Source organism: Condylura cristata, unplaced genomic scaffold (genome assembly GCF_000260355.1).
Source record: "Condylura cristata isolate star-nosed mole 26May11 unplaced genomic scaffold, ConCri1.0 scaffold00002, whole genome shotgun sequence".
Taxonomy (NCBI): domain Eukaryota; kingdom Metazoa; phylum Chordata; class Mammalia; order Eulipotyphla; family Talpidae; genus Condylura; species Condylura cristata.
Window position 1 is genome coordinate 69,203,752 of NW_004567103.1, and position 16,525 is coordinate 69,220,276.

The 16,525-nt window shown below is 32.5% G+C and overlaps 1 protein-coding gene across 1 annotated transcript in view; it reads left to right on the forward strand.

Annotated features, from left to right (window-relative positions):
- LRP1B (low density lipoprotein receptor-related protein 1B) overlaps positions 1–16,525 on the forward strand; it is a 1,583,276-nt gene that overhangs the window by 1,213,862 nt on the left and 352,889 nt on the right. The window contains exons 23-26 of the mRNA XM_012727834.1: positions 6,304–6,430; positions 6,568–6,719; positions 7,015–7,139; positions 7,538–7,909. Coding sequence (XP_012583288.1) covers positions 6,304–6,430; positions 6,568–6,719; positions 7,015–7,139; positions 7,538–7,909 — 776 coding nt within the window. The remainder of the gene's footprint in view (positions 1–6,303; positions 6,431–6,567; positions 6,720–7,014; positions 7,140–7,537; positions 7,910–16,525) is intronic.

Here is a 16,525-nt window from a genome sequence, read left to right on the forward strand (position 1 = left end):
TTTATCCATACAAGGACTGGGATATAGTCCAGAGGTGTGGGGGTGAATGAATTCACCAGAGACATAGTGGGGAGCAAACAGGCAGATGAACTAGGACATAGTGTGGAGCAAACAGGCAGATGAACTAGTATACAATGCTGAGGAAAGCAGTGGGTGATACAGAAGAGGCCATGTGGGGTCACCTTCCTGGCCAGGGACTGAACTTGTGCTGCAACGGCTATGGACAGCTTCATAGTGCTGCACTTTAACCCATTGTGGAATAGACCCTTTATTGTATTATTTTTAATGATGTGAACATCGGTTTACAAACTGTATATTATTTAGATACATATCCTCACCTCTTCAGATGTATGTTACTTCACCACATCTGCTGATAAAGTACCAATAATCCTCTGCCACAGTCCATTGGGACCCTCCTTGCCTTGCTTGCTGGTTTATTGCCTCTGAAGTCTCAGTTCTGCAGTCAGAATCCTTGGGTTTGTTTTGGTTTAGATTTGTCTGTTTCTTAGTTTTGCTTCTCTGTATTCAACACATTGATGAAATATATTTGCTTTATCTTTATTTCTTAACCTCTAACAAGAGTCTTTGATCTTACCTTTCTAGGAAGGAAGAAGGAATAGAAATGAGCAAAATGCCTGAGCTGTTATTACAGCTTGTTTGGCTGGTAGAGAAAGAAATCCAAAAGGTCATGCTCACCTCTCATTACATGAGGGCACCCTGGCCTATGAGCACCAAAGCCATGGTGATTGGGAACAAAATATTTTTAGAATCCTATATCAGCCTATGAAAACTAGAAGTCTAGGCTCTAAAAGTTCAGGTGTCAAATAATCCATAGGGAAATTCCCATTACAGGTGTGCATTACAAATTATGTGTTAACCTACAAAAAAAAATAATAAAATATGAATCATTCACTCTGAAAAATCATTATTAAATGTAGATAGCAAACTAATATATATGTATGTGTAAACACACATATGTATGGTTGTCAAAATGAAAGAATGGGCAATAATGTAAAGAATTTTCCTCTGTATTTCTGCATGTAGAAACTTCCTGATAGTCATTTTTTGTGTAATTACTCTGAAGTTCAAAGTAATGAATCAAAAAGGAATACAAAGTAAAATCCAAGCATAACATAAATGAGAATGAGACTTTTAGAACAAATGATAATATAAAAATATGCTTTCAAGTTTAAACAGAAAGAAAAAGTGAAAATGCCATTTACCTTTATTTTGGCTCAAAAGAAATTGAGTTCATTTCTGATCTTGTTCATTTCTGATCTTGTTTGTTGCTCGCCACCACACTTCAGCATTTCAGTGTTGAAGACCTTACTTTCATGACCTATAGAAACTCTCAAATAGCAACATTTAAGCATTTCTGTTCAGCATTTTTCACAGGTAATTCTTTATTTACCCATTTGTCTCTGCCATCAGACAGTAAGATTCATGAGTGTCACTAAGTCCAGTTAGTTTTGTTTCATCAGGTCCTATCCTAATTAATATTTGCTGAATGAGTACATGACTGCAATGAAAGAACACATTTGAGAATCACCTGCCAGTCCAATGGCAAAATAAAATGGAAAAATAATGACCAAGTAGTTTTGTCAAATAAAAGTATGTATGAAAAGGCTAAATACTATTGATAATCTGTTGGAGTTTTACTTTTTTATTATCATTTTAACATTTTTACTTTTTTTTGCAGATACAGTAATGCAGTGTTGACCCCCAAGTTAGCAGAGGACACAGTGACATTTGTGATTCTCCTCTGGACCAAGTTAGCTGCATATAACAGATTTTACATGCTCATTTTGTGCTAATATGGCACTTTTAGTTATCTCAGATTTTCTTTATCATATCTGATAAAGGATCTAAATCATTTTCTTCTAGAAAAAGGATAGGAGAAGAAAGAAGTAATGAGATCATTATAAAAATTGCAACCTGTATTTGTTCTTTAGGGAAACATTTTAACACTCAAAGTAGAGTTTTAAATACAAAGAAAATGATTGATTCAAATTAGATACTTTTCATTATTCAGATATCAAAATATATAAGAATCACTTTCTTTTTTTTTTCAAAAGTTAGATTTATTTATTCAACTCCTTTCCCTTCCCCCACTCAATATAGGATTTTTCTCTGCTAGTTTTGTTACCCAAAAAATATGTCTTTGAAATCATCTAAGGATATTTATAAACAATATATACTTTCCAACTTGAATATAGCTATTTGTGAAATTTTAAAAAAGTATTTTCATTTACAAGTGTACCTGAGCATAAATTAATATTGGCATTGTAGCTGCCATATGATAAATGTACTAAATTGTACTAAATACCACTGAGTGTATTTTAGGCCAATGAGAACATCTCAGTGTTACCAAGTTAGTGTTGTATCAATTACATATTTATAAGTAATTGGAAATTAATTCATGATATGTACTCATTAAACATTTTCTGCCAAGAATTTCTGTGTCTGAGAGAATAGGGATAATTATGTTATGCTTTCTGTTAGTACTCCTGTAAGTTTCAAATTATTTTTGATGTAAAAATTTCCTTTTTGTAAAAGTAAAAATTTACTTTTTAAATTTTGCACTTTTACATTCTGTAACTGCAATTATATGTAAATAAGAGATGAAATGTTTATCTTATTGTTCAGTTTAGGATGAACTGCTATCTAGAAAAATTCAATTACATAGCAAATCATTTAAATTTTTACAGTTTTGAGAAGTCTCTAGTTCTGGAAGTATTTTCAGGTCCAGACTTATCAAGCTAACACTCTGAAGGCAATTTCTTGGTTAAATCATATAATCTGTTCATCACTTCACTACAGCAAAACTTGAACTCCAATCAGGACAACAGTAATATGTATTATAGTCACTGAATCATAATTTTCATGGAGTCTCAAAAGCCAGTGACAACAATTTTCTTTTCTTCCCATTCTTTATCCCCATGATTTTCCCATTCCCAGACAGTGATTAGATACTGAAAATCAGTGTTCACTTAAGATAATGTCAAGTTGATCTATACAAATTATTACTGGAACTTACTCATAAACTTCTCCCTGTTCACCCCTGATTGTGGGGTGATAACATGACTCTGAGATGTGTGATCCTGTGGCTCTGAATCACACATTGTTGTTACCTCAACACCAATGTTATCTCAATTAAAAAAAGGGGGAGGGTGTCCTTTCTCTACACCTGGTTTACAAACCCAGAAGTTTCTCAAGGTACTAGTTCTATTCTCAAGTTCTAGTTCTTTAATGTCAGTGTTTACGAAGCAAACAAATTATTCCCTGACGTTAATAAAAATTAATTATGGTAGGTGTAGAATCTACTTTTATTTTTTCAATTGATCATTTAGTTAAAAAGGGATTTCTGCATCTGTGTTAATGTTTTTATTAAATCATTTGTTTTCTAAAGAGAAAATTTGAGTATATCTATATACAAGATACCCATACTTTAAATATTTTTTAGCTCTAAATTAATTGTCATTCCCAGTATCTTGAATGAAAGTATTACAATTTAAAATGAATACAGAATTCTTGAGGGAAATAAAAGACATTCCTCAACACCATTATCCTTTTCATATTTTGCTTTATGTTTTTAAGAATAGCAATCTTTGTTATGTTCATTTCATCTAAGGAAACATAACGTCTGATTTAAGACTGTTATATTGTGGACTTTCTATTTGATAAGACCGTGTATCATAGAGAAGACAGTTCAGTGTAGGCCTATTTTAATAAAGTCTGAATGTAGTTACTGGCTTGGACCTTATTAGCCATGTGCCTGTGAATCATTAACTTCCTGAACTATTATTTCCATACTTACGAATTAAAGCTAAATATGTTAATTAGCATTTTCACTGAATTGTGACTTCTATGGAGGGAAATAATATTTTTATTAATCATTTAGTACATTTGAAAGCAGGTTACTTTTCCATAAAAGATGTATACATGTTGTGCCATATTTGAACTCTAGAGCATGTTAAAAGTAGATAGGAAGAATCGGATTGAATAAGCACATCTCTTCTCCCTGAACTGTACTGGATCCCTAAAATCCCCATCACAATATAACATTGCCTACCATCTAAGAACAAAGACTTGGTGAAGTTATCTTAAGAGCATTATTAATAATGCTGAAACATGTCCTTAAAAAGTATATTATAACAGTTTTACTTCCTATTCAAGTAGTTATTTTATTTTGAATAAATTTTTATGTAGTGTCTCCCTCAAAGTTTTAACAATCGTGACAGAAGTACATATTTTGTTATGCCTGCTTCAGCCTAGAGCTAACCAATAACATTAGTTGAATGTCTTGCTACAATGTTTCCCTTTATGATTTATAGAGCTTGTAGATATGAACTCAGTTTCTTCAGGATTAATATACTTGGGATTCTAGCAACACTTCTTTTTGTATAATTGCATAAGTCCAATATATTTATTTTATACAGTATTTTTCAGAGAAGAAAAGTCAACTTTTTTTTTTAATATGGATTTATTTATGCATACAGAACTGAGGTACAGGCCAGAGGTGCAGGGGCAGTGAGAGGATTCACCAGAGGCAGAGTGGGGAACAGAACAGGCAGGTGGACGAAGTACACTGCTGAGGGGAGCAGCGAGTGGTTCAGGAGAGGTCTGCGGTGCCATGTGGATCACCTCCAAATTGGGGATCAAACTTAGCTTCTTAGTGTTGTGCTTTAACCTGCTGTGCCACCAGGGAGGGCCTAGAAAAATCAACTTTTAAAATAAAACACTGTGAATAAAAGGGGCACACACACACACACACACAAATACATTTATTTATGTAGTATTAGTATCTTTTTTCATAGGCAAATAATGGCTTTAGTGAGGGGATATAAAAGGTGAATGTATTTCTTAGGTTCTTCTACAGGCTGGGAGTGCAGCTCAGTGATAGAGCATTTCACTTCAGATTCTTCCATGTGCATACTCACTGCTCTTTTGTTTGTAGCATTTGCTTTGTTTTCACATATGTACAGAATTTTGGCCCAGTTTTTGCCTGGCTGGATCAATGATTGTGCTATTTTTCTAAACTTCATTCATTGTTATTTTCTGACAATTGAATAAATACTGATATACCTTCAAAAGAAGAGATCCTTTATCTAAAAGTGTAGACTATTATACTATAATTTGAACATTGTATTTGTTGAATGAATGAGTGAAGGAAAGCCTGGTTATATACCTCTGTGCTTCTACATTTCATTTTTGGATATGTTCTATTTCAGCATACTCTGAATTTCTTTCTATGTTTCATTTTCCTTCCCACCCTTGTGAATCATCTTTATTTATTACTAAGTTATGATTCAGGGATTTGCCGAAACAGATTGGTACACTATTTCATTTTCATTCACATTACATTTTGTATTGTGTGGTTACTAAAATAATAATATTAGCTACTACACTCATTCTCTTAATCCATATTTTAAAATGGCTTCACAAAATAATTTGTAAAATTATGATCACAGTAGTGAAATTTAGCTCTCTAAATGAATAGAATTGAAAGTTACATAAATGTATGTTTATAAAAATAAATTAGAGGCCCTCCCTGGTGGCAAAGTGGGTTAAAGCACTGCACTGAGAAGCTAAAACCACTTCCACATTAGTTGGATTCCCGCCTGCCCGGAGGTGACCACATGGCGTGGCAGACTTCTCCTGACCTGCCCGCTGCTCCCCTCAGCAGTGTACTTCCTAGATCTGCCTGTTCTGCTCCCCACTCTGTCACTGGTGAAGCCTCTCACCGCCCCTGAGCCTCTGGCATGTACCCCAGTTCTGTATGCACAAATAAATAAATCTTTATAAAAAAATTTAAAAATAAATAAATTAGATATTAACCTACCGCTAATTTTATTTTTTAAATTTTCTAATTACCTTGTCCTGTAGATTGGGACATCATCATTGTAATTATAATAAACATTGTAAAGAAATATAAAGTGTAAATTTGCCACTCTAATTCATGCTATGAAGCGCAAACATAGGGGGAGTAGTCAGAGAACAGGGAAGTAAATGGAACTTAAAACATAAACAGCAGTAGCAAAGTAAGTAAGCAGGCTGGAGAAGAGCATTTCAGATAGGCATAGCATATATAAAAGTTAGATTCCTGAATCAATAATCATGATTTTATGAATAGTTACATATTTTCAACAATAAAAATCCCTCATTGTTAAATAAATGCACGTGTATATTACTTTTTAAAATGTATTATTTTTGTTAGTATGAACATTACTGCTGTTATTGTTATTAATAATGTGTGTTTTTGTGTTTATTTGCATATCACTATAAATCAACAATTGCATTTAGCTATTTGTTCTGGACTGAATGGGGACAGATGCCCTGCATTGGAAAGGCTCGCTTAGATGGCTCAGAGAAGGTTGTCCTTGTCAGCATGGGGATAGCATGGCCAAATGGCATCTCCATTGACTATGAGGTCTGTTGGATTTCTTTTAAGCATTTAAAGTACATTAACTGCCAACTTGCATTAGTTCACTTTTAGTGTTCTCTTACTTTTTCAATAAAACACTCAATCAAAACAGCTCATTATATTGCCTTTCAATCGATCTTTAGGAAAATAAATTGTACTGGTGTGATGCTCGTACAGACAAGATAGAAAGAATCGACCTTGAAACTGGTGGGAGCCGCGAGGTGGTACTGTCAGGGAGCAACGTGGATATGTTTTCAGTTGCAGTCTTTGGGGCTTATATCTACTGGTCTGACAGGTAATTTATTTTTTCATAAGTATTTGAAGCTCAAAATGTTATTTCAGTACCACTTGCTTTACCCTTGTAGGATTAGCCATTCCTTAGCAAGGTCACAAAGAATATCTCACAAATCCCTGTAATTTCCAAAGAAAAGGCAGGCACTCCTGTAATTCCAGGTTCAAGCATTTTAGTATCACAGAATAAAGTTGGTTTCTTTCCCTTCTACTAGGCATCCTTTATACCTGGCTTAAAAAATGGATTTGATTTAAATTAAATTTTTGTTTTGATCATGTGTTTTTCAACTTCTTGGCAGAGCACATGCCAATGGATCTATACGAAGGGGCCACAAGAATGATGCCACAGAGACTGTAACTATGAGAACTGGTCTTGGAGTGAACCTGAAGGAGATTAAAATCTTTAACCGAGTAAGAGAGAAAGGTCAGCTCTCTTGTATAATAAATAATGTTGTTGTATATGTGTATATTTAAGAGTTTTAAAGTAGGGAATGTGTTTTGGTGCATTCCATCATGTTTAGAATGAATCAGCATTGCCAAAGACTAGAAAATATAAAATCTGTTATAATCTCAGTATTAATTTTCAAAACACTTATATACCTACTAGCTGATTAAGGAAAATTTTTAATGTTTTTGTTTGATGATAGGGGAAGTGGAAGAAGATAACTTCAAAACACATTACTTTTCACAGTGATTTTTTTTACTTACCAGTTTCAAAATTAAGAATAAAAAAACAAAACATTCAGCTCTAAATGATTACTATTTCTATAAGAAAAATTTAAAAGGAAAGAATACAAATGTTTGTATTTTTCCCTACCTTAGGGACCAATGTTTGCACCAAGGGCAATGGTGGATGCCAGCAACTTTGTCTTTATAGAGGAAATTCTCAGAGAACTTGTGCTTGTGCCCATGGCTATTTGGCAGAGGATGGAGTTACTTGCCTAAGGCATGAAGGTTATTTGCTGTATTCAGGGAGAACGATATTAAAAAGTATACATCTTTCTGATGAAACCAATTTAAATTCACCAATAAGGCCATATGAGAATCCAGATTACTTCAAGAATATCATAGCATTGGCTTTTGACTATGATCAAAGAAGGAAAGGTACCAATCGTATTTTCTACAGCGATGCACACTTTGGAAATATACAGCTTATTAAAGATAACTGGGAAGACAGACAAATCATTGTTGAAAGTAAGTACAATTTATTTTTACATTTTTTTTTATTTTTACATTATTTGGATTAACAGAGAAATTAGAGTGGCGATTGCATATAGTAATTACATTTTCCTACTGTTAATATTCAAGAATCAATATAAGTATATCATCTAATCCCCCAAAAGTGAATGAAGCAATTAGCTGCTAGTGTATACATTATGTATATTATGATTATTAGTATCTAATAATGGAAATTCCAATATCATCCTTCATAATATAAGTATTAAATAAGTATCTTAAAATTCATGGAAGATAATTATTTGTATGTAAAACTGTACTAAATTCATTTTCTTCCAGTGGCAATTATTTCTGTAGGTATTAACTCACAGTGTAATAAAGTAAAGCATCATGGCTAGGATTTTGGCATATATGAACCTGGTACCCAATTGCCAGTTGGTTTTGGCATATGTCAACCTGGTACCCAATTCACTTCCTCTGTGCTACTGTCGATTTCTATACAAAATGGGAAACAACTTAAATTTTTTTGTGGTGTATTTATAAGAAAGGGGATGTAAAAATTATAAATAATAATTTGTTTAATTTAAAACTTTGCACTACTGTACTTATGACACATTTGTGGATTATTTAAGATAATTATCTGTGTCCTAAATTATTTTTAGAACATGCATTAGAGTAGTTAAACAATCAAAAGTAATTGCAATAATTATATGTATGAGGTTGTGTATTAAGGTCAGACTAGATTTTAAAATTTAATTAAGATTAGTCTATGTAGATAATTTACATGAACTTTACTAAATACTCTCCTACTACTCCCAGCAATAATGTTGCTTAATTTGTTTAACCATTGCAATCCTCTTGAAATTTTGTAGCGGAATTTGTAGTTTGACTTATAAAACCAAAAAATAAGAAAACAAAAAACAAACCAAAACAAATCATACCTCCCTCCCAAAAACCTGAGCTGTGATACTACTAAACAAAGCAATAAGATGTAAAATTCTTTTTGTCTTGAATTCTCTTTTATTAAATTTGGAATTATACAATTCCATTTTTATGCATATTCTACCAGTTACCAAAAACAGAAAACCATCAAAACTGCATTAAGGGTTTAAAAATAACAGGGACTTCTCCAAACTTTTATGCATCAAATGAAGACATGTATTTGAATATGTGAAAGGACTGCATAGAACCTCTCTCATCTTCTCTAGACTATATGTTTAGTCACACAGAAGTATCATTTGACTAGACATTTAAAATATTACATGACAAGAGTCACTGCACATAATTAAACAGGAAATAAATGTTTTGTGTGCTATAGATTAACACATTAATAATAAAGTATATATATCTCATTGTTAACCTCTAGGAATTCAAAAATTAGACAGCGATAAATGCCACAGTTCAATTTCCATATTTAAAGAAATGAGACCTCTGCCCTAAACAATGTTGAAAATTGATGCTTTTGAAGCTAGCTCTGGGAAAGAATGCCAAGAGAATCTGTAATATCCTATAACATTATCCCAAGTGAGGAGAAATAAATTGTTTCATACATACATAGTCAGCAACAGAACATCTGTATATTCTCATTGTTCAACATGGTTCCCATGACTTCAAAGTTTCTTAAAATATTAGTGCCTCTCTGGAGCATGGTGATAGCACACAGGTGATTTGGTGATGGGAAGCCTACAGGGATTAAACTGAGATGGAAAAAGGCACAAAATGATGTAAAAATAAACTATTATGTTATTGTAAAAAAATAGAAACACAAAAATTAAAACAATATATTAGTGTCTCTAATAGAAATAGTTTTTTGTCAGGTGTTAAAGATACTAATCTTTTCCTCTACTGTTTTAATTTTAGCATCAGTGAAATGTGAATTTACAAAAAGCAATTAAATGGGATAAAAGGTATACAAATATTATTTAATATTGATTTTTACTATAGAGGGAGGTTTTATGAGAAGAAATGAAAATTCATGGATACTGCTAAGACCCAGGACTCAAACCGTTTTAATAAATTGCAGAGATTGACTAAATAAGACATGAAGGATTTTGAGCTTCCAAAAGCAGTAAAATATTTGGGAGAAACTATTGGAAGATGAGAATTATTTAAGATGCATGGTTTATTCAGATTCACTTGGTACCATGTCCATTTCTAAAAATAATGGTTGCTCTTTCCACCCTGGTAAGAGAAGAGGGACATTTTCATGAAGGAAACTCTATGCCCTCTTTTAGGTAGCTTCCTTGTATCTGTTATTGCTTAACGGACTTTCACTCAAAACAATTCTTATGCCAAAGTATCATTTTTGGGGATCGACTTTTCTTAACTCCTTTCACAGGCATGGCTGTCTAAGTTAAAGATTCTTATGCATAGCATCAGTCAAGACCAGATCCCTTGAAAACATTTACATACTTGCACAAAAGACATTAGAGCCATAGATAGAAACTACTTATATGAGTAGGTTAATAAGGAAAAAATCTAGAGATAAAGATTGCTAGATATGTTAGCAATATCTAAAGAGAAAGATATGCTTTCTCTGGAAAGGAAGATATGCTCGGGAATGAGAAAAAGTAACTGAGTCATGTAGAAAATTTTCCACTGTACTTCTGTAGGTCAATATGAGGTGTGCTACAGGTCTTAAAGGTTGATATTTTGTAACTCAAGTGTCTACAGTGGTCAGTAATGGGATTATTTATGGACTCGAATCTGTTCATTTCTTCTCATATTTATCAAAATAACTGACAGCAACATAGGCTAAAGGGCAGTGTTGCAAGTACTTGGATTACTGTGTTGACAATGACAACCTTAACAAATGAAACTAAAAAGTTTTCTGCAAGAATTTTCAAGCTTAGGGTCTGCACCATTTTATCATGTTGGAAGTTCACAAGATTTCTCTTTGTAAAAGTAGATATTGCTTATAATATCCATGTATTAATCAATTGACCTATACTTTATTATAAACTTGTATTTCACTTTAAAATTGTTATAATTCAGTATATCTGATTTGGAATGAAGAGAATTATTAAGAGGAGAAAGACAAGTTGCTGGATTCGTCATAGGATAGAGCAGTTATATACAGAAATACTAGACATTCTGTAACTAGTTATAGAAATCCTACTTATGGGACTACATAGGGAGTAGAGAAGAACAATTTAGGTATAATTAATGTTCTAATACTGGATTTCCAAAAAATAAGTTTTCAGTTAGTAAGTGAGGGTGGGAACAGTGAGATTATTAATACCTGATTGGAGTCACCTCTGTGTTCAAAATTAGTTAAAACTGAGGTCCTCCTTGGTGGTACAGCAGGTTAAAGCATAGCACTAAGAAGCTAAAGCCACTTTAGCATGAGTTCAATCCCCGCCTTCCCTGGAGGTGATCCACATGGCGTGGCAGACCTCTCCTGACCAACCCACTGCTCCCCTCAGCAGTGTATTTCATCGATCTGCCTGATTTGCTCCCCACTCTGTCTCTGGTGAATCCTCTCACCGCCACTGCATCTCTGGCCTGTACCCCAGTTCTGTATGAATAAATAAATCTTTTTAAAAAAAATTAGTTAAAACTGAATTACATGTTTAGTTTTAAATCTGTGGTCTAGACATTGAAATAATTGTTCATATCAGTTAGTTTTTGAATACACAACAAATCATTTCAAAATTCAGTTTCATTCAAGCAAATATTTATAACAGACTTGTATCTGTTGGCTTGATAATTCTCTGGTTCATGTCATCTCTTCTGATTACTAGCCACAGGAAAGCCAGATGGTAGCTAGATGATCAAAGATAGTCACTCATGTCTGGCAATTGTTAGACTGGTTGCTGGGGAAGTGAATCCAAGTCTCTCCCTATTCAGCAGGCTAGTTTGAAATTATGTTAAGGTTTGAGAAAAGAGCTGGCCCAGTATAAAAACATCTTACAGGTCATATATAATAGCATCTCATTGGTTAAAACTAGTCACGTGGTGAAGTCCACATTCACGAAATGCTGAAATAGACTCACCTTGATGGGTGAAGCTGCAGAGGAACTATACACATAGGCAAATGGAAATAATTAGAAACATCTGCACTCATCAAAAAATTGTGACGTTATTAGTATCTGCAGAACTTGTTCAATAAGCCATTAAAATCTGCCTATCTTTTGAAAATTCACTCTTTTTTGTTTACAATGTTATACATTGTTTCTTGACAACCAACTAGTAGGCTATTACAGTAATATCTGGCTTTATCCATGAGCTATAAATCTGTCTATATTTGATGGTAAAGAAATAAATTGAGACAGGAAAGTATTATCCAGGAGGAAAAATATATCATGAAACTACTGATAGATTACTGAATTCAGTGGCACTGAATTGATTTTGTCACCTCCAAAAACATTAACCTTTTCAGATTTAGCTCCAATAATGTTGTTTTTTATTCCTTATAAGTCACTTGTAATTATTTTTTTGTTAGGACATTTTAATTATTCCTCAACTCTGTGTAAACAATATGACTGAAAAAAAAACTTTTTAATATAATTTTGACTCAAAAAACCTGCTGTAAATGGCAAGTGAGGAAAAAAATATATGATATGATTTTAGAAAAGGTATTTTTCATAAGAAGTAATAAAGTATACATATTAAAACTTTCTTTCCTTTTGAGAGGTTTATGGCATGAATTTAGCAGATGAAATCAATGTACTCTGAATAATAAATAAGTTTTTGAGGAGTTAGATGATAAACTCAAAATTCTTAAGAAAACAGTAGAGCATCTGTGGAAATAGGTAAGGACATAAGTGAATCCAAGATTCTTCTTGAAAGATATTTATAATTTGTAAGAGTGAGTTACCTGTTATTATTTCAAAGAGCAAGACATTTCATTTTTATATACACACTAAAATGTGTTTAGTCATTGAGTCTTATAATGTAAGAATAAACAGTTTGCCAGAAGTCAAGTATTATTTATATAATCACCCTGCAATTCTGAGCTTTTCAGTATATCTGATTAAGAGAGAGATTGCTACTAATTTATTAGTAAACAACTATTACATAAATTTGATCACCAGTGCAGAACTTGATATATTTTTTCTTAATTGAGTTTAATTATATAGCTTAAAATTGTAATAAGTAAGTACAAATAAGTTAAATTTTCAAATGTTTCAACTAGCCTTATTTACAAACCCTGTATAACATAGAATATAGTAATTTGATTTTCACTCTGGTAGAATAGTGGTTTCAATAATACTTGATTATTGAATGTTATTACTTTTTGTAAGTCTGATACTTTTTAACATTTCTATGAACTGGAATTTAAATTTGTAGTTTATTTTTACTAGTAGAACACAGTTCTATGTTCTTTGTTGACAACTCTAAGTATTAGCTAACATTTTACTCCAAAGGCATAGGATTCTTTTCCATTTTTTAGGCAATTAAAACCTAATGGTCTTCCTCCTTTACTTTGTCTCTTTCTTGTTAAGTTATAAATTTCTTGAGAAGTTCTTAGTTATGCCTAAGTGAAGATATGCATGAAGATGCAATTTTCAGTAATACTTTTTACTCATTATTTCATATTATCACTTCCCACTAGAGATTTACAATATCCTAGATGTGATCACTCCTTGACAAAGCCCACATAAAGCCTTTCAGTTTAATGTGTCTGCTTTCTGAACACAGTATGCATTGCATGTAGCTGTCATATCTTATCTTCATACCTATTGGCCTGCATTTTTTAGCTTGCATTTTAATTATAACCTTATACTTCCAGCATTGCTTTTCCATTAACTCTCTATTAACCACATTAATTTTTTTTAATTCAAATTTGGACCAAGCAGTAAGTCATTCAATGTTTTCCGAATCACTTTCTGATACTATCAAACCCTCCTTCCTAAATGTTCTATATCTGACTGTACAACTGCTTTTCCACAAAATGTTCTTCCTTAACTTAAGTATATTTGTACTTATTGTCTGTTTTAAGATGCTCAATCATTTGTTTCTAAGATTTACAATATAACCTCATTACTTACTATTACCCAAGTTCAAATTTGCTAATTTATTTCTTACTAATAGAATAGAGTAAAATCTCTAGACATTTACTGAAACTGTCATCTTATATATCAGTGTCAACTCATAAACAACATAATATAGTTATGTTCCCACCTAAAATCATAATCACACATATTTTCTGTTAGTAAGTTTGTTATTTTTCTCCCCTATGATTAATATTAATTATAGTGATTAATATTATTACAGTTATTATATCCAAATACCACTACTATTATTCTTTTAACTCAGTTGGCTATATCCCATAGGCTATGTATCCACCAAATATTTATTTTTATTCCTTGTCACTATTGCTCACTTGTCACCACTTAAAGTTTTGTCCTTGGCAAAATTATTCACTTCTCCTTGTCTTTGTTTCATCCTTCTGAAACATGGAAAGTTAAGTAGCAATCTCAGTAGGTTGATGAGATTCAATGAGTTAAAATGTATTGCTTAGAACAGTAAACTGATAATTAGTATACACATAAGTTTTTGCCTTCATCTTCCTTAATTTATCTACTTTGTAAAGATCCATCACAAATTGAAAAAATCTACTAGTGTAAAATAACCACTTTATTAAGCAAAAACATAGGGGAACAGAATAAGGGAATCAGGGAAAAAATAAAAGCACAACACAACAAAAATAAACAGACAACTATAAATCAGGGACATTCTGCAGGGGAGCAAGAGAATTCAAAATGAGCATAGGAAGAGCATAAGGGACTATGGTGACAGTGCACTGGTGTAGTAGTGGTAGAAATTCTTTGGGGACTACATCTGAGAAATGAAAGCAAACAATGTAAATAAAAAAATGAATAATGCTGTAAATACATATATAAACAAATAAATTATTTAATAAAAAATCAAAGATCTAATGCAATTTCTCCCTTTAAACATTCAAATACTGTGAATGAAGAAAGTAGAAGGGCTTGAAAGCAAGGACCTCTGTAGCTAAATAGGATGCATGCCTCCACTGTTCAGTCACTCCTCCAGCATTTATTGTGCCGATGTACTTGTCTAAAAATTATTCTGTATGCTCTAAGAGATTTTTCCGGGAATTAAGTGACAGAAGGTGCTTGTTCCAGAAGGTACTTGTTCTGTAATAATAGCATGTGCTTAGATGGGTAGCAAATCTAAATGGAGGTAAAGATGAAAAAAAAATAGAATGATGTTATCAAGATGATAGACTGAATTCCCAATGTTAGAAGCATTTGCTTTCCCCAAAACTCAAACACTTCTGTGTCTCTCACTCTTCACATCTTGATAACTGTTGATTACTTCTTGGTTGAATGCCAAGATGAAAACAATACCAAAAATAAAAATAACGGAAAAATGTTAGTAATGAAATTAAGGGAATGTATGTATCAGATACACAAGAATGTCTAGCATTTTAATAAGTACTTTTTTGTCTTATTATTTTTAAACTTGTTGATCATGTTTCTTAAAAACATATATATATACATATATATATATATGTAGAATAACTTAGAACTGAATTTTCTTTTAATCCATGAAAGTCTGAAATAACAGAACTTTTAGAAAGTGTGAAGTTCTGTTTTTTCTATACTTAATCTGAAACAGCAAGTATCAGCCCAAGTTCCTGTTAATTATATCTATTAGTTCGATGGATAATAAAGGAAAATGAGATTAATTAAGTTGCCTTTTAAAGACATACACTATAACCTTCCTACACTGCCAGTGGTTAATAGGGAAAAAACAGAGCTCAGTGAAGAGATGAATATTTTTTCCAGAATTAATAAAAATGGAAGCATAATTTCCCAAGTAATTTTTCACCAGAAGCTAGAACCATGTATTTATACTTAGAAGCCAAATTCAAGAATTGATTAAATACCTCTTACACAGCATTAGACATTTACTTATAACTTAATTTATAAGTCTGTAACATTTTTCTTACTCTTTGATTTAGCTCCACTTTTATTATTAAAATACAGACCGGATGTAGGACAGAAAATTGGAAAGTACAATATTTCAGTTTTTTTTTTTTTGTATATAGCACATTATATAATACAGTCTATCAATCTGAAGAAGTATTAGCAACACATGGATTATTTAAACTTTAGGAAGTATAAATCCAGGCATGCATTCTTCACATACTCTCCTGCAGGCTGTTCTTTCTGAGAGGTAAAGAAGGACAACTCCTCTTTACCCTGAAATGCAACTTGCATTGAACCATTCTATTCAGATTTATTAAGTGTACACTCTGATAAACAACTGGAGTTAACTGTGTGCAGAATAGCATATGAATTCTTTCTCTGTTGTCTTTGAACATGTCATTTCTTCACTATATTTGACATTGTGTTCACATTGCAGGTTTCAGTTTAATTCTTCCTCTATTGACACACACACAACAGAGATTGTTTGATTCACAGAATGTACAAGATCTTTAATAATATTGTTATTTTTTTTTCTGTACTGCTTTTATCCCCAAATGACTATTTTGTTGTATGAGAGCAGACATTCTGCTTTACAGCCGTACATCTCCTCTCAACCCATTGTAGGTTCTCAGAGTACAGATAGATTGGTGTTGCAAATGTCTCCAGGACAAGCTGACCCTAGTTGCATAGTTTCTGGTACTTAGCAGCCTCCCTTAGAGACTGCTAATGA